General features: G+C 35.5%; 1 protein-coding gene across 1 annotated transcript; it reads left to right on the plus strand.

Annotated features, from left to right (window-relative positions):
- The first annotated feature begins 4,862 nt into the window (after window positions 1-4,862).
- LOC113709726 (wall-associated receptor kinase-like 1) lies at window positions 4,863-14,038 on the plus strand. Its single transcript, XM_027232572.2, has 3 exons — window positions 4,863-5,778; window positions 5,891-5,944; window positions 12,674-14,038. The coding sequence occupies exons 1-3, from the start codon at window positions 4,917-4,919 to the stop codon at window positions 13,876-13,878; spliced, it is 2,121 nt and encodes a 706-aa protein (XP_027088373.1). The 5' UTR covers window positions 4,863-4,916; the 3' UTR covers window positions 13,879-14,038.
- The last annotated feature ends 6,321 nt before the right edge of the window (window positions 14,039-20,359 follow it).

The following is a 20,359-nucleotide window of genomic DNA, read 5'->3' on the forward strand; positions in this document are numbered from 1 at the left end:
GGTTTGTCTGCTACAAGTTTTTTAAAAACTTTAATTACAGTAAACTCAAACAACTTTTCAAAAATTTTAAATTGTACACTTCAAAATATTAAAAAAACACACACTTCAAATTTTTTTTTAAAAAACTTCTGCAGTAAATTACAGTAAAATTTTACACAAACATCCAAAAAACTCACTTGCCAAACGGGGCCTTTTTATTTATGATAACTCTCTAAAAACACTACAAAGTTTTTAATATACACACCCAAACATGTCCAAAAACACAAATCTTTTGTTTCTTTCTGTCCTTTCCTTCTTCCTCCTCCTCCAACTTAATCCCTGGCCAACACAGTGACAGATTTAAGGTGGTGTCACTAGGGGCACGGGCCCCCACTACCTCCCTTAAATTCCTATAATACCTATAAAATTTTGATATAATTTTAAGTGTGCCTCTGGATGTTTCTTATAGTACCTATAGAATTTTGATATAATTTCAAGTGTGCCTCCGGAGTTTTCTTATAAAGGAAATGAAAGAATTACGTAATTCTCTAAGTTGATTCGTGAACTAATAGTTTAAAAGGATATGTAGGTCACAAAGTTCCATTTAAAGTAAGTTAAAAAAAAGGTTTTTCATTTCAATTTGTTAGTGAATATTTTTTTTGCTTAAAAACCTAAAAAAAGAGTAGGTAAAAATTTTTAGCATTGCTTTTATCCCCACTGAGAATTATTTCTGGCTCCGCCACAAGGCCAACACCCTCTCATTTTTTTCCCTCTCCTCCTCTCTCTCTCCCCCTTCTTCTCCTTCCTCTTTCCCCTCCTTGTGAATGAGCAGGGATATTATTGAACTGATCAAAGAGCATCTGCCTAAATAGGTGAACCAAAATGTTGTAATTAATCAAATATCGTAGGGGAAATAGTCAAATTACCTTGGAGAGGTCTACATCAGTTGAGATCAGAGGTGAGGTATTTTTTTCACTAGCAACTTCCTCGATGTTTCGCTGTAATTGTTGGATGTACTCCTGGATGAATGAAAGTGACGAAAGGAAAAGAAAAGAAAAAAATAAATTTTTTCTTTGACTCTCAAATGTACAAAATATTTTTTTACAACTTCTATAGTATTCTACAGTAAAATTTATTATGAACACCCAAAAAAAACTCGTCTTTCAAACAGACTCATAGACATTTCCACACGGAGTAGCTGCCAAGTTACTTCAAATGATGTCACACGAATGGTCCAACATTGGACTTGGTAGCCATCCAAACTGAAAAGTCTTTCATGTGCATTTAAGAATTGATGCAAAATTATAGTAGGTGTTAAGGCACGGGCCGAGCCAATGGAACACTTTTGTCCATTTGAACAGAATGCCAGTTTGTTTTTTTGGCAATGTAAATCACTTTGAACACAAGATAAATTTACAATGCTTTTGGCGCAACGGATCTTCTATTTCATATCCTGTGCCACTCTCTGTCCCACTTTTTATTATATTGCTATTTCTCCTTGATAAACATCATATTTTAATTCTTTTTTGTTTTTTCTTAAGATTCAGTAACTATTAATTGAATAAAAAATAATTACAACAGCTTCAAAAAAATAATATATAATAGAAAATTTAAAAATACAGCAAAAAATTCATAAAAAATCTCATTATTTATGCATTTTGATTTTTTGAGTTTGTTAAATTTTGTGTATTACTTAATTAATAGTTATTGGATCTTCAGAAAATAAAAAAGAATTAAAACATGATGCTTATGAAGGAGAAATAGTAATATAATAAAAAGTGGGACAGAGAGTGGCATAGGATGTGGGATTAAAAATAATATACATCACTTAATCTACGCCTAACCTTTTTTTTTTTAAAGCTAATCAAGGCCATCAATTTTTGAGAACGGTTCTTAATTCAATTTTTAGATGGGACCAAAAAAATTAACATTTGGAAGATAGATTTTTGCAGCATGTCGTTATCAAACAGAAAATTTTCCAAATAGAATGAGCAAAAGTTACACAAATGAAAGGCTATAACTATCAAACAAATTAAATTGCAGTCAAGCTGGACACGTGTCATTTGAGGCAAAATTATCTTCATAGCCTCGATACTGAATCCTAGGAAAAAAGATATACACTTCTTGATTCGTGATATTATCTGAAACTATGCTGATACATATTGTACTTGCATGGATAGAATATCCTTAGCCACTGGCCATTTGGTCCAGTGGTCATCACTCTATTGAGTGATGCTGGAGGTCAGGGGTTGAACCCCTGCCTCCCACAAAAAACCTTGTCACCTTACGTGGCTGGTCTTCTGCCCCCACGGAATAGCTTGAACGGTCCGCTCCCCCTCTTTAGGGTATGGCGACCTTCCTGGTTTATCCAGGGTTCGAGTCCCGTTGTTAACGTGCTCGGAGTGGAGTGGGACCTCCTCTCCCGGGCCGCAGGGGATTAGTCGGGCCCCGTAAGAATTGACCCGGACACCCTGTGTTGACAAAAAAAAACAAAAAACAGAGAATATCCTTGGTGTTCACTTAGACGTAAGCACTTTGATGGTGCCTAGGGAAGTATACACGAATTTTCTTTCAACAATTCCACAAATTTTCTTTAAGCAAAAATTATTTTTCAACATTGAGATTCCATATCTCAACGAGTATTTTAATTACATATTGTCAAACGAAATCGCTCACTTGACTTTCAATATTCCTACAAGTAGTGGAAAAATACCAGAGGTAGGTAGGAAGTAATTTCGCACTCAAGATATATCTACTTCAATCAATTTAAGTGTTTTAGGACATTTGACCTTGTCAAATAAAATTAGCCGCTAGACCTTCTTCCACGTTTTCATTCTTGAACGTCTAAAATTGGGAACAATTAGAGCTTTTAAATTAACTAAAGTGTTCGTGAGCTTTTAAATCAACTCGAGTTAGAGTTGTTAGTTTAATTAAGTGAATCGAGTTCGAACATTAAATTAGGCTTATTTTTAAGATTAGTTTTGCTTTACTCTCAAACAATTTGTTTAAGTTCATTTAGCCACATTTATACATTTATTCAAGCTAGTATGTTTAATATTTATTAATAATTATGTAGATTTAGCATGTCTTGATTGTCTAGGATTTGTTTTTCCAAAAAAATTGGGGACCTTCTTATATTTGGTAAAAATTTCTCATTATATAGGCTAATTAATTGGTTAATTTTTTGAGTGAACTATTGCAAAAGATATTCAAGCACATTTGAGCATTTTCAAACTCGAGCTTGATTCATTTGTATCATTCAAGTCGAGCACAAGTTCAAGTTCGAAATCAAAATTTTTCTTTACGCGCTGAGTTCAAATACGACTTTTGACTTGTTAAATAAATGAGCCGAACTCGAGCTCAGTCAGTAACGTAACAAGCTAAGTTCGGTCAAAAACTCGGCTTAATTTCAAAAGTGGATTCAACTATTTAGGTAAACTTCCCAAGTCCTAGTTGCATTGAACAAGATTCTGATCTGTTTTCCGATGCAAATAATACACGGACAGCTGATAGTTGTAGGTTAACTTTAGCTTCAGATGACTCACATTACTGTTTAATACAGTCTGATGTGCATGTGCTATATATTCTAATTGCTGTGCATAGCTGGTGCACCCTTTGTTGAGTGATTATTTGCCATGTAATTCCTTAGGAGCATGAAGTTGGGATAGTATATAACAACTTGCAATGTATACATGCTTAGATTGGAATAGAAGAAAAAAAAAATTGAACATCTTACCCACTTCTACGTTAATTACAGGAGTCAAAGTGTGGGGTGATAATAAAAGTCAAAGTTCTTGCTCACACATCATCTTCAATAAAAGAAATATTACCTTATTGAGGACCAAGATTAAAATAAAATAACAGCAATATGTATACTTTGTGATTCTAGTTCAAGAGTAGATTGCATGAAGAGAAATTACTTTCACCCCAAAAGTTGTTCTTTAACGATATATTTCGTATGTCTAATTCTTTGTGGAGATGATAACACGTAAATTTGATTGTTTGTTTTTAGCCTAGTGGAGTTTTATTTAAGAGTTATCAATGACACCAAGAGACCATAAAAATGGTAGCACTAGATCAAATATAGTAAGAATGAAAATACTAAAATCTTGTTTTTGGGTACCTTAATAAATGAGAACTCCATTGAAGTGGACGTAGTAGATAGGGGTGGCAATGGGACGGGTGATCGGCAGGCACCCGCCCCACGGGGGACTATTGGGGCGGGGACGAATTTTTTACCCCGCCCCATTGCCTATTAATTACCCCCGTCTCCCGCCCCGCCCCGCTTACCCTGCAGGGTTCAACCTCAGCCATTTCGCCATTAGCTTGTTGCAGCAAATTTAACTCAGCCATTTATTAGGATTGTAAACTCAATGACGAGTTGAATTAATTGCGTCAGGTTTAACAACAATAAAACAAAGTAGCACGATGGCTATAAACCAGAAAGCACAAAAGACCAAGTCATATAAAGGAAATTGGAGGATGGATGGGATGGATGCTACGGAGAGGGATTGTAAGTGAGAGATTCCTAATTGGAGTTCTCCTCTCATTTACATTAATATATATATATATATATATATATATATATATATATAAGGAAATTGGATCACAAAATTCAAAATTGAAGACTCCAATCACAGGGTCCTAATTACAATTCTACTCACTGGTAGGACTTATGCAAAGAAGAAACTTCCCAGCAGGACAAAACTTCCGCGATCCTAGGGAGTAACAGTATATCAAAGTCAGTCTAGATATTTTTACAAAGTAGACTTCTTCAACCGACAAAGTAGACTTCGTCAACCATGCTCTGTTGAAATGTCAAAGTTAGTCTGGATATTTTAACAAAGTAGACTTGTTAACTGTTAAGCCAAACTAACCAGCTTAACAATATTTTACACATTACCAGCTTAAGATAAACTTACACTGCACATACAACTATGAGTGATCTAAGGTTATACTCTCTGCTACTTTTGTTTGTTTCAATCATTGTTCCGTCAGCAGCAGCAGAAGCACGTTTTCCTATGGTGAAGCCTGGATGCCGCGAGACCTGTCCAGGCAATAATGTATTAATTCCATACCCATTTGGAATTGGTCGTGATTGTGCTATCAATGAAACATATGTTGTAACTTGTAACCATTCATCAAACACCACTTCTTCGAAGCCATATCTGAGCAAACTCAACCTGGAGGTGCTGAATGTGTCACTGAGCTCCCAAACCATAACTGTCCGGACTCCAGTGCCTCAAACTTGTGCAGGTCAAGCTAATAATACCCGCTGGAATAGCTCTGACCTCTCTGGAAGTCCTTTCTTTTACTCTAAAGATGACAATAAACTGATGCTTTTTGGATGTGGTAATGCTCTTCTCAATCAGGATCATGACCATCAGGTGTTGTCAGAATGCACGTCCACGTGCAATATAAGCAGAAGCATAACTGGTTGCTATGGCATCAATTGTTGTACAACAAGCATTCCGTTCTATATTAATAAATACATATTGAACTACGCAATCACAGAGTTTAACAATTCATGTGCTTCTGCCTTCTTGGCAGACCAAAGGTGGACGCCGAAGAGATTTTCAGACCTTTTCATCCAAAGATCCTTGGAATCTGTTCCTGTTGTGTTGTCGTGGACCCTCCAACGTAGTGACATCCGTGCTATCCCAGGTTGCTCTCAGTCAAATCGCCCACTCGAACTAGAATCCGGCAAGATTTACAGTCAGCAGTGTGAGTGTGAAACGTACGGAACAGATACTTTTGCCATCGGAATCAACCCGTATTTAGATGATGAATGTTATTATGGTGAGTTATATAGAGAATATTTTGACTAGCATTTGGATTCATTCCAATCCAACAGGTCATCTTTAGGCTCTTCATCTGACTTTCTTTTTGTGATTACAACTGTTTCTTCTAGAGGACTTTGCTGGGTTCGTGGAAGGAAAGAAGAACAAGACAGCTGCTATTGTTGGTAAGCCACTCTTCCATACCATTTTTCCTTTAGAATCATGGGATCGAGTGCAATCCTGACAAAAAAATTAAAGCACATATGGGCAGTTCCACCAGTAAAATACTAACTAGTTGACCCTGATACAGTATCTATATGCCAATATAATAAGTTTTTGCCTTGATTGCAATGTAAAAATAACACGAGGTTTTTGATGTTTGGTAGTGAAAATTTCATTTTTGCTTTAGGCAAATGTCTCTATGATTAAGTAGCATAATATTATATATCTACAGTACAAGTGACACTGGGCTAAGTATAGTTCCTTTATGCAAAATCAGAACCCGAAATGCCAAAATTGAACCCTGTGAATGACAAGTTTACACTCAGAATTAACCACAATTGCTTTCCAATCAGCTTCCTCAGCCATCAATGAGGCTTGCCGTATTGCCTCTGCTTCATCCATCTGAGCTTCATCCTTTCTCTGTTCCTGTAACGCCCAAGCTATGATGATTCATCCTGTTCCGTTCCTGGCCATTATTCCATTCCCTGTTCTTATCATCTGTTTAGGGAGCAGCTGACCTGTTCTGATTTAAATTTAATAATATCTGCAGCTGGAGGTTCCCTTTGATTCTTGTTCTGAGTCTGAATTGCTTCACCAAAGCTCTCATTCGTGATTCAGATTCAGGTTCTTTGAGTTCTAACTATTCCGTCTGTACATTCTATTCAAGGTGCCTTTCCTCTTTGTCAATTCCATTGGATTGAAACTTGTTTAGATTGATTACGTAAAAGCATAAGATCAAACGATATCTACCGTTGGATTGTGGTGGGTTCCAATACCAAATTAATGGATTAAATCCACTAATAAAGGAGACAAATAAACAATTTTATTACACTCAAAGTGTATACAATAACGACACTTAAAAAATAAATTTATACTAAACACTATTATTAAATTGAGTGTCACTCTTGAGAATATCTACTCTAATATCGGAGTCTTACTCTTAAAATATCTATTCAAGCACTCATATAACAACTCAACTTGTTTATTTACTATCATTATCTCTTGATCTCTGGTGCACTTCAACTGAGGAAATGAACTGCTATTTATAAGTAAGGTGCTCGATATGCAGCACCAATTTTCCTTGTCACATTAAATTCTAGCTTCCTGAAAATCCAATAAAATCTTATGCCAGACGGCTTCACATCTTCAGCAGTCAAAATCTCCCACATTCATACAGTGAAAATAGACTTTGGCAATTTGTCCATTTTCTTTGTCAGACATACTACTATGTTTTGTAATGTCTATTGTCTTGACAAACCAACGACTTCACTATTTCATAAATGCAAACATTATTATATCAGTAAAGTGAATTCAACAATCACATCTCATCATAAATCATCAAGATAAAGTCAATGTTGCACTTATTTTAACACCCCCCTCAACATTGGCTTTCCTTGTAGTCATGCCGAGCATTTCTCAAAATTTCACGAAAGGACTCAAACTCTTTAGGAATATTTTTGCAACTTGATTAATTGCGTTGACATACTTCAGGTCAATTTTTCCTTGCAACACCTTCTCTAAAACAAAGTGATAGTGAATTCAACATGCTTTGTCCTTGCATAGACTACTGGATTTTCAGTCATGCGAATAGCTGACTAGTTGTCACAATATAATTGAATCGGACAATCAATTGGCTGGTGCAAGTCCTTTATAAGTTGCACTAACCACATGCTTTCCTGTGCTATTAAAGCTACTACTCTATACTCTACTTCTATACTGGATAATGACATTTTTTGGTTATCACTTACTACACTAAGAAATTGCTGCTGATCCAAGATTGACCATATGACTGTGGTTGACCTCCTTGTTATCACCGGCTTAGTCTACATCACAATATCTGGTTCCTTTGCAAGTTTCTCCTTCCTTGGACAATAGACCATAGTCAATGGTCCCTTTAATGTATCTCAAAATTCGATGCACAGCTTCCAAGTTTGTCTTCTTTAGATTTTGCATGAATCTACTCACCACCCTAATTGACTATGATATGTCAAGTCTAGTCAAAGTGAAATAGATTAAACTATCTAGCAAACCTGTACATGGTAGCATCGTCAAGGTCTTTTAATTACTCTTCTCAGATGAACAAACATTGGTTATTTCTTTGGCTTTCTCTTGATGTGCTTCTAGTTTGTTGTTTTTAGGTTGATCATTAGATCTCTCCTGCAGCTTTTCTTCTAACTCCTGTGAGTCTGGGATGACCACTAAGATGATGCCACATCGAATACCACATTTTGTGAGACTTAGCATTTTTCAGTCATGGGGTCACACTTTTAGCCTTTTCGTTAATTATTATAGCCTACAAATATACAACAAATGGCCTTCTTATTGAACTTGTTTGAAGATCATCTAGCACAAAAATGTAACAAACACACCCAAATACTCTAAAGTGAGTAACATTAGGTTTAACAGTCCACAGTTTCTCAATTGAAGAAATAAAGCCTAAGTTAGGCTGAGATAGTATATTAGTCACATGAACTATCTTTTTCATGCACTCGACCCAAATATGCGGAGGTACATTTTTGGCATGTAACATGCTCCTACAGATCTCTACAAGATGTCTATTTTTTTTGCTCAGTTACTCTATTTTGCTGAGGCGTACCAAGACAAGTCAGCTGCCACCTTATTTTGCAATCCTATAAGAATTTGGTAATTAAAGTCATCTAATTTGTATTCATCTCCGTTGTCTGTGCGTAGGCATCTTATCTTCCAGTCTAATTCTTTCTCAACCTTTTCCTTGAGCTCTTTGAACTTATTTAAAGCTTCTAACCATAGTTATTAAACCCAACCCTGAAAGGAACCCGGTGAATGAGGTGGGTCAACGGGTTACTGGTTCAACCAGTGGGTAAGTGATTAAACCGGTGGGTCACTAAATATATTTAAATATTATATCTCATAATTTTTTATATAAGATATATGATATAAATTTTAATAAATAATGCCATAGCAAATGCTTATTTAATTTAATTTACTATAAAATAATTAATTCATATAAGAATTAATAAAACATAAAGTCATTTAGTAATACACCATACTTCAAATGTAAAATTTTATCTATGTTTAGTGTAATTATCTAACTTATTTATGAATTTTAAGTACAAAAAATTATTAAAAATAATATTTGTCTTTAAAATAAATTATGTAATATGTTATTTTTGAAATCCATTTTATAACTTATAGAGTTTGGGGGTTATAAATTTTTATTAAAAGATTCCAAATAAATTTGTTTTAGAGAAATTTAAAAAAAAGATAGAATTAACAAAACATTGATATATTATAAGTAAGCTACTTTATCAACGTATGGTGAAGTTATATTTATTAAACCCGGCCTGGCCTGACGGTTCAACCGGTCAACCCTGTGAACCGGCCATGAAACCGGGCCGAGTTCTTAATAAGATTGTTTCTGCATTGAACCCGTTGACTTTTCAACGGACCGGCGGTTGAATCGGACAACTTGGTTGAACCGGCCGGTTTTATAAAGAACCCGGTCTACGGAAAAATTTTGTAAACATTGCTAGAATGGAGATTCGAATGCGTGACCTCATGCAAAGAAGTAGACTACCATTACCGCTAGACCAGCCAACCATTTGTTATTTATTTTGTTCTTATACTATATATTAGAGTCTTATTCTTATTTTATTTCTCCAAAACAAAATTTATTTGGAATCTTTTAATAATATTTTATTTTTCCCTGAACTCTATAAATTATGAAATTGACTTAAAAATAACATATTACACAAATTATTTTAAAGGCAAATATTATTCTTAATAAACTTTTGCACTTAAAATTCATAAATAAACTAGATAATTACACTTAGATAAAATTTTATACTTGAAATTTGGTGGATTACTAATTAAATTTAGGTTGTTAATTCTTATAAAAATTAAGGAATCTATAATAAATTAAACTAACTGAATATTTATTATGGTATAAAAAATTATAAAACATAATATTTAAATATACGTAGTGACCCACCGGTTGGACCACTCACCCATCGGTTGAACCAGTAACCCGTTGACCCATCTCTTTTACCGGGTTCCTCCTCGGGCCTGGTTTAATAACTATAGGTGAAGTAGCCTGGTGGTGAGCGCGTTATTGCTTGGTCAGAGGTCCAAGATTCGAATTCTGGCAAAGTAATAAATTTTTTCTACAAAACCCGGTTCTTGGACAAAACCAGCCGGGTTTTCAATTTAATCCAGTCGAACCGTTGGTCCGTTGACTAGTCAATGGTTTGATTGCGCAAACAATCTAATTTAAAACCTAGCCCGATCCAATGACTGGTTCATCGGTTTGACCGGTTCGACCATCGGGCCGAGTCGAGTTTAATAACTATGCTTCTAACTCTTCCTTCATAAAGTCAACCCAAATACATCTAGAAACATCATCAATAAAGGTAATCATATACCTCATGTCACTGATCGATAGTTCCTTCACTCATCCAAACACGTTCAAGTGAATTAATTCTGAAGGCATCTTGGCTCTGAATTTTGACTCTTCATATGGAAATTGATGAGTCTTTCCATAATGGCTACCTGCATAAACAATATCTTCTCGAACATCTAACTGAGGAAGCCCTCTAAACATCTATTTTATCATCATGATCTTCAAATTGTGGTAACTAACATGCCCTAGTCTGGCATGCCACTGATTATCTATCTCATTCTCTCTTGTCTTATTAACACAGGTTTCTTGAACTGACATCATGTGCACTGACCTCAGTCATGTCTCTTGTATCGTTAGTGCACCTATAACACCTTGACATCATCAAGTCCGAACAACACGTAGTTGCCAGACACTTTCAATTGAGAAATCGATAGTAAATTCTTCTTCATTCCAAATACGTGGTAGATGTTTAGCAACTTCACCTACTGAGAGCTGTATCAAGGTAGTATCACCATATTACCAATATGAGTAATTGGTAACCTGGAATTATTAGCTGTCACCACCACTCAACTATTTTTGTACTCTATCAAATCTTTTAGCTTTTCTTTGTGTCCAGTCATATGATTAGAACAAGTAGAGTCAATAATCTAATCGTCAATATAGTTGATAGGTTAAGTACTCACCACTGTAAGATCGAGCTCTTCTTGTAATTTAGTAGTGCAGTAAAATATGAACTCTTCTATTGCAAAGGATATCTAGATATCCCAATCTTCGTCATCCTCATTCACCTTTTTGGAGGTTTTAGTAGCATTACCTTTTACTGGTGGGAATCTACAAAATTTTGCATGATGCTTTTTTTACCATAGTTGTAGCAGTCATCATTTTGCTATTTTTGGTTGCCTTGCAACCATTGATGTCTTCTACTTTGGTCATTTTCTCCTTGACTTTGGCTAGCTCCCTCTTGATTGTTGCTCTTCCACTTCTTCTGTTGCCATGGCCCTGCTTGCCACTTGAGTTATTCTAATTATTCACTAGTCTGCTATCTTCGGCTTGAGATCCTTCCTTTCTAGTAAAGAGAGTTTTTTCTTCTTCTTTAATAGATACTTTAGACATAGAGCTATCTAAAACTTCCTCGTTGACAAGTAAATTTTCCAACTCATTTAAGGTTGGCTCCTTGGCCAACCACAGGTAGCAGTAATAAGACTCTTGTATTCTAGTTTTAAACTATGAACAATAATTCTCCACATTCTGGTCTCCATGATTGCATTCTGGGAATTTAATTTGGATATTTCATCACAAATTAATTTCATCTTGGAGAAATATTGAGTTATTGTCATGTTTTGCTGAGAAATAGACAATAATTCATTTTCAAACTTTTGGAGTTTCGCATCATTGGTCATTGGTCTTTGCAAAAAGTGTCATGAGTGTGTTCCATGCTTACTTTGGTGTCATGACGTGCTTGATTCCCTGTAGTAAATCATCTTTTACCGCCAATGTCAAAGCATACATAGTTTTGTCATCTATTGTTAACAAGCCAACGACTTCACTATTCCATGGATGCAAACATTCTTATATCATTAAAGCGAATTCAACAATCACGTCTCATCATAAATGATCAAGATAAAGTCAACGTGCACTTATTTTATCATCTACCACTCTACAATCTGCTTCCATGTTCTATATTTTGCAAATTGTCATTCACTTCCCTTGTTATCTGGAAACTCTTTGTGGGAACCTCCCTTTCTGTCCATTACCTTTCTGATCAAGTCAAATCTTGCTAATATCAGTCAAAGTTAAAGCAAATATGACAAGTCCAAGATTGAATCCTTCCTCGCTATTCTCCACATTTATCCACGGTTCTTACAGCTCCCTTTCGCTTTCCACGAATCAGGCGAAAAAATCATAAACTTGCCTTCTTGAAATACAGTTCTCCAAATAACTACCACTTCAATGTGATGCCAACCAGTCTCCAGACAGCCTTCCAACACCAAAAGCTTCCAACCAGCCACGGGCAAAGAATTTTACCAAGAACGTAAAGAACCACAGATACACATTACACAGGAAAGCCACATTAATGCCTAGAAAAGTTAGACATGTAAAAAAAAATTTCATCTTCCTCACCCCAAAATGAACCATGGATTATTTACTTTATCGCCCAGCCAAAACCGTCAACCTCAAAAACTTCAACTAACAACTCATTTTGAAATTGAATCTTTGAGTGTATTGTAAGTGTTAACTGTAATATGCACCGTGCTTGTACAACAACAGTCTCGACTCTAAAAGTTTACAGCCACCGAAATATGGTTTTGTACAGGTTCTTCTGCAGGTGTTGGTGTAGTATTTCTCATGATAGCTGCTTATGCCTCGTACAAAATAGTAAAAAAGAGGCGCAACAAAAAGCGCCAAGAGAAATTTTTTAAACGAAATGGAGGTCTTTTGTTGCAACAACAATTATCTGCTGATGAAGGTGCGGTTGAGAAAACAATGCTATTCTCTGCTAAAGAATTGAACAAGGCCAGTGATGGATTCAACAAAAATCGCATACTAGGTCAAGGAGGTCAAGGTACAGTTTACAAAGGGATGCTAACAGATGGCAGAATTGTAGCAATCAAGAAGTCAAAAAAGGTTGATGAAAACCAATTGGAACAATTCATCAACGAGGTTGTCATTCTTTCACAAATCAATCATAGGAATGTGGTAAAGCTTCTAGGTTGTTGTCTGGAGACAGAAGTCCCACTACTAGTTTATGAATTTATCCCCAATGGAACCCTCTTTACCCTTATACATACTGGGAATAATGAGGAGCTTCCCTTGACTTGGAATTTGAGACTAAGAATAGCCACCGAGGTAGCAGGAGCATTGGCATATCTGCACTCAGCAGTTTCAATTCCAATCTTCCACAGAGATATCAAATCCAGCAATATACTTTTGGATGAAAAATACGTAGCAAAAGTATCTGACTTTGGAACTTCGAGGTCTGTGGCAATTGACAAAACTCACTTAACTACTGTAGTTAAAGGGACTTTTGGCTATTTGGATCCAGAATATTTCCAGTCAAGCCAATTTACAGAGAAAAGTGATGTCTACAGTTTTGGGGTGGTCCTTGCTGAGCTTTTGACAAGACAAAAGCCAATATCCTCAGCAGCAACAGATGAAACTTGTAACTTGAGTTTGGCCACAAGGTTCCTGATATCCATGGAAGAGGATTCTCTCGAAAATATTCTTGATCCTCAACTGGTAAATGAAGAGAATGAACAGGAGGTTACAGCAGTTGCTAAACTTGCACAACGATGCTTAAATTTAAATGGGAAGAAAAGGCCAACTATGAAGGAAGTTGTCATTGGATTGGAAAGCCTTAAACTATCATCAGTGCATTCAACTACTCCAGGAAATTTTCAAAGTCCAAGTTGCACTGAGGGAGAATCTTTTGTGTTTTTCAATAACAATTATACATGGACAACTGAAGGTGATAGCTTTAGATCAGCTTCAGATGTCCATCCACTACTGAATAAGCACTAGTTTAGTATTCTGTTTAGTGGTTAGAGTTGTATATTTATTTCGCAGATATGCTCATACTTGTCATGTCATGTCCTGGACATCCTTAAATTTGTTATGGTAACAAATAAGGAGTTTTATTTTTCCAAAATACCTTTGATTATAAAAAAAAATTTCAGACTAACCTAATTCTTCAATGCTTCTTTCTAACTGGCCATCATGCCCATCACTGGGAAGATCACCTATGGAACTTTTGCTTACTTCAGCTTTTAAGTTTAGCTATATTCTTTCAGCTTCATTTAGAACACTATTTTCATTAATAATGTCATAATTCAGCATCATAAGTCGAGGGCTACTCTATCCATGTTTACTGCAGTTGAAAGGCCTAAAAAGAATATAAAACAGCAATATTGCACAAAGTTCGAACCCCATTCTCAATTAGCATTCCATCATAAATATGGGCACGAAATTACACATTCGACTTCCATAAGACTTCTTCATAGACCCTGCACTTTTATATCAGTATAGTGAAGTGTTCCAAAAAAAAATTTTTCTTGATTGCTTCTGAGTGTTAAACTGACTAAACATTATTCCTCATTACATATATTTGTCCAAGATTGTTTATCGTCTACCACCGTAGGTTCTTTTTAAGTTTTTGACTCACCAGCGAAAAATGTCAAAGCGTAAAACACAATAAAGAAGCTGCGAACCTATCAATGGTGAATCCTCTCTCCCCCAAGCCGAACTAGATGAATATGTCAGTGTTGCCCACAATGCTGCAGGTGCCGTGGAGGAAATCATCGGAAAAGAATGGTGGGTGTCGAGTTACAGAGGCCAAAATCAGAGCAAAGGAAGCCGTGTTTTCAATTATCTTAAAGAAGTTCCCTTCTCATACAGTATTGGAGAGGAAACGAAGTGGTGCAATCTTCAGGCCATGACAGAAGGGGCGGCTGCACCTGATTTTGTTCCTGTTGACGGCACTGAGGCCTTTTCCTGCAATTACCGGGATGCATTTGGGACTTTAATTGCATTGCTTCCCAAGGAAAAACCCATTTTAGGCTGCATTATTCAGCCATCCAAGAGAACCTGAAGGTTTGGAGACTTGGATTAAACAGGGAGAAGAACAATTGAGAGGGAATACGGCAAAGCAGTTTCCCTGGATTCTTGCGAAGAAGAGTTGGATTCATGTTGCAAAAAGTTGAATGAAGCATATGCTGTGATCAAAAGCCTGAATTACAATGTTACAATTTGATGCTGAAAAGGTGAATGGTAGGGTTGGGTCCTTTTTTTCATGACGGGAGCTGTATTGCATATGGTTTGGTGGCACCAGGTTCATTGGATGTGCTGATCGTTGTGCATTGGATCCTTCATATGGCTCCTGCCTCTTGTGGAGGGCGTAAGAGAGATTATTACGGATTGGGATGGACATGAGATCTGTTGGGATCTCTGAAATCCAGGGTGGGTCCAGAAAGGAGATTTCAAAATGGTAGCAGCAATGGAGAAAAGGATTCATGATCATGGCATTCCATTCACGAATTATCATACATTATCCATTAAGGGGCTTCGAGTTTTTTATTTTCGTTAGCACTGTACTCATTTTTTTAGCTGCCTTCCGTTGTGTTTTGTTGAATATTTTAGGAATGTAAAATGGCTTTTACAAGTACAAATTTAGGGATTCTGGTTTGATCTCAGCCCCGGGCTTGCTGTTACTTAAATCCAAGCTAATTTTGTAGAAAGAGAGGACTTTTTTTTTTCCAGTTGTAATTCAACAGGTTATCTATGATTTCTTGGTCATAATAGTAATTAGCATCTAAGTTCCGAGTCTTGAGTAATGCCTTACTAATTAGACAACATGCACTGGGTCCATATATGGCACTTTCTGTTCTTGATATAGAACTAAAAGTTCTCAAAGCAGAATGTTGCAGAAGGCTGTTGAGAAGCTTAACTTGTAGTCCAAAATAGTGAATGCCTCAGCACATAATCAGGTTCTTAGTGATTGATGCATATAATCAGCTTTCACATACAATTAGCTCCAGATTTAAGTAACCATAACAGATAATCAGGTTTTACATGCTATCTTATATCCAGTCTTCCTCAGTATTACTATTATAAGGAGCTTAAAAGGAGCTTAAAACAGTGAGTAAAGAAATCATCAGTAGCTTCTTACATGTCTTAGAGCCAGAAGAAAAGTTGGGAAACCAGCCTTCCAACTTCAATCCCTTCTCCTTTTCATCATGCTTTATACTGCAGTATCTTGCAAGCCTTCAGACAAGAATGAAGAAATTAGACCAAACTAATCTCGAAAGGGAAAGTATGTAACTGTATTATGTCTGCTATATTTCTGTTATCTGTCCCTTTATTCATACCAATGCGAACACCTCTTATATTTCTGTGCTAATCCGATTAAGCTGAACAATCAGAGTACATAAATATTGCTGCTGAAACTTAAGTATTGAAACAGCAATTTGCCTCGGCTCAGATAATGCGAATTTCATTGAGGATAATAATGTTATTCCCACCAAATTCAGAGGACAGAATTGATGGAAAACAGAGAAAGAAAATGCTGTAGAGGGAGTTACAAGAGAGAGGGAAACTTGAGGAGAATGATTCCATTTTCAAGCAAAGTGCAAACATGATTATAATTCTGACAATGCAGAAAATGATCCTAACGTTTAAGTGGTGGCTATCCTAACTAACTTCAGCTTGCAGAAGAAAATTAACTGCTAAGAAGTGAGATAATGAGGGACTGCCATCTGACGCTTCTTGGAACTAAATTACAGAAGGCGTGATAGCCAGACCAGAACATTATCCTGCTGGAATAAGAAAACGTGGTTTTGTCTTGATGATATCAGTCCATGCATTCTGTCATGTTTCTTCAAGAATTAAACTCCCTAACTTCTAATGAATGACTCACCTCGTATTTAAGCCGCCAAATCTCAATTTCTTCAGTTCAAAACTATTCTTTCAATCTGCTTCATGGCATGCATTTCTGCTAATATGTCCAGTTATTCATAATAGTGGTAAGATAATGAACTTTTTTTTAAAGAGATCCCTTTAACTGACCTCTTTAAAATGCTTCAGAATTTTTATTTTGGGCTACAGCATTTTAAAGATATCAAGTTCGAGTCCTGTACCTAGTAGTTGGGTATAGAAAGGGAGTGAGGAGAGGTGGGCATGAAAAAAAAAATTTTTTTTTTGAGATGACCCAAAAATGGCCACACTAATTCAACTTGTATACCAGTACTTGTACAAATTATTCATTTGAATTGACTGCCTGACTACTGAATCTTATGATTTGTTTAGATGATTTATTTGAAATAATTACTGTAACACTTTTTGTGATGTGATGTATGTGAAATAAAAAGGTGATTGAAAAGATAAAAAGTTGATTGAAATTTGTAAAATAATTTTTTTTTATCTAAAATCATCTCAATCCAAACAAACCCTTAGTTTATCAATAAAATGGTCAAAGCCCCTAAATATCCCTATTGGTTTTGATCCCCAGCTACAAATTTCTGCAACATTTCAGTTAGACGTTAACATATGTGCAGAGGCCACTGGCCATTTGATCCAGTGATCATCACCATTAAAGGTGATGCTGGAGGTCAGGGGTTCAATCCCTGCCTCCCACAAATTTGCCACAATTTGTGGCGGTCTTAAGTGACCTTCATCATCGATGGAGTCTGTACTTACATCGAACCCCCTCCCCTTCCCCTTAGACTAGACTAGATTAGGTTACAGGACATCTATTGTTTCGAAAAAAAAAAAGTTAACATATGTGCAGAGGGAGTACTTTGGTATCTCACGTAGATCCGGTCTATATTCTTACACGTAGATCGAGAGGCTTACAGTTTGCCACATCCTCTCCTTAATAAGCTCCAAATCTAACAACCCACTGGGTCTCATCTCCGCCTCCTCTCCCGAATTCCTCCGCCCCCATTACCAACACCACCACACCCATCTCCGCCACCCCTCATTTGCAGACTCATGAAACTTCCAGTCTTCCCCCTATCTGTAAACACATCAACTCCTGCCAATCAAAACATCCTCCTCTCCCATGATGTCTTTCCAGTAGATCCAGAAATCAGAGGAAAGGTAGGAGTGATGGATTTTCTTCCTCTCTTCTTCTCACAAAGATTTCTACCCACATGCTTCCTCCTCCACTCCCCCAAAAAAACAAAAAAAAAAAATTTTGTCTCCTTTCTCTCTTTAAAAATTGAATGGATGAATATATGATTTTGATCCTAAGATTTGGGGTCTTTAAGAATGAATTCCAACTTCCAAACGCTTAGCTGAGAAGGCAGAATCGGTTGATAGTAACAAGGGGAAAGAAAAGAGAGAGAATTTGAATCTCTCAATATTTACTATATATTTTCAGGGCTTCTTGATTGTGTCATTGTTTCGGGACATCAATTCATCAAAATGCAGAGTGGGATTAGGAACTTGAGATGGCAAGCAGGAAATCGGAAAATCAGCCGCCGCAAAATATAGGGTCCGGTCCGTCCGGAAATTGGTTTTTCGATTGAGTTTTGAATATTTAATTCATGTCCATGATGTGATAGATTATCGTCCGTTCGATCTATAGGTGGGCCCGTACATCGAAGCTACCCAAGTTTTTGTCCATTTGGATTAGTGTCAAACATTTAATACAATATCCCACTTCAAAAGAGTATTTCAATGGTGAATCAAAAATACATCTGAGCCCCTCATTAGTTTGACTATTGTATAATAAATAATCCTAACAGTTTTACAGTTGCTGATTATATAAACTCTATAATCCTAAAAGATGTCATCAATGATAAATATAAACAAGTTTCACCAAATGAAATCATTTCTCTTTAGTCCCTCCAGGATAGTCGATCTGGTGGTGTAGTCTCTAGTTAGAGTATCCATCAGAGTTCGACCCCCGTAACGAAAATGGGGAATAACCAAACAATCCGAATAAGGGTTGGGGTCTGAAGTGGGATCAGGTCCTTTTTTTGAACAAAAAAAAAAATCATTTCTCTTTAAAGTTACGCTATTCAAATTTGAGGAAAGAAATTTCAATATAATTTACATAGTGTTACAATTGCAATAGCACTATGAATCATTTTGCAATCCATGATTAATAGAAAAAAAATAAAGAAAAAAGTAGCTAAAATTAATAAAGGTTCATAAAATGACATAAAGGAGAACAACAAATTATTCAAAAGGCTAAAAATATAAACTCAAATGACAATAGAAAAAAAAAAGGCACTCATGTCACCCATATCCAAAAGAAAGTGGAATGCTTTGTTGCCTGTGCATTGGTGTTGGTTAGAAAAATCAATTTTTAAATATTAACTATTAAATTCTTTTCATCTCAATTACATTTATTCTTTGAAATAAAAGAAGAAATTTCAAAGCATCCCTTATTAGTTTACTGATTTTCTGTAGGGATGCCGATTGATGATGAAGAATCATAGCAACCGAAAGTCAATAAAGGTTGGCGAACTCCTCTAGAATGACTATGAGATCGTCATGCCTTGCCAAGGCAACCACTATGATGAAATTTCAAGGATTTTATCTATGAATAATCCCAGTTCAAATAGACTTTTATAGTTTAGACTGGGTCATAATGAAAAGGGTTAAATGCAAAAAATCCTCACAAACTATATACCGAGTTGCAGTTTACCCCCTAAACTATAATAATAGGCATTTTGCCCCCTTGAATGATTTGTTTGGACAAATCTACCCCTTTTATTTTAAGCATTGTTATTTTTCTTTTTTCCCTATCATTTTCTTTTTAAATTCTTCCTTTTTTTCTGTAAACATTGTTTAAATAAGTAGACTAGATTAGTCAAAATTTGTTTATTTCTTAATTTCGTATGCTAATATTTTATTAAAAAAAATCTATGGAATACAATATTTTTTTTTCCAAATGTTGAAGTCAATGTCATTTAAGAAATTGAACTTTTCAAATGTATAATAACAAAATAGAGAAATTGATTAATCAATCATTAGTAGTATCAATAACAAAAAAGATGAACTACTATTGTTGTTTATTCTTATTTTTTATTTCACTACAAATAACAATTGCTAACTTTTCTTTTTTATGTGATATATAATGTTACTTTTATTATAAGTAGTTGAGTAACTGTGAACTTTTAATTAGTTTATAGGTACTTAAATTGTTGAATTACTAGATTAATACACTTTATAATATAAGCTACATATATTTTGTAATAACAAAGAGTTTATGACAAATTATTAAGAATGAATTTAACAAATAAACAAATTAAAAAAATAGTTTAAAAAATATTAAAATTTTTGATGTAAGTCTTTTCACATCGGAGAGAGATATTGGCTAGTTCCAAGAGACAAGAAGAGCAAAAAGAAAATAAAAGGAAAAAAAATGAAAAAAGCTAATAGAGAAAAAAAAAAAAAAAGGATTTAAGATATTTAGCAGTTAACAGATGAACCTACGACTGCACAATTTGGTATGGCTGATATAAGGTTAATCTATGCGCTATTCTTGTTTCTTTAC

This window comes from Coffea arabica, chromosome 9e, assembly GCF_036785885.1.
Source record: "Coffea arabica cultivar ET-39 chromosome 9e, Coffea Arabica ET-39 HiFi, whole genome shotgun sequence".
NCBI lineage: Eukaryota > Viridiplantae > Streptophyta > Magnoliopsida > Gentianales > Rubiaceae > Coffea > Coffea arabica.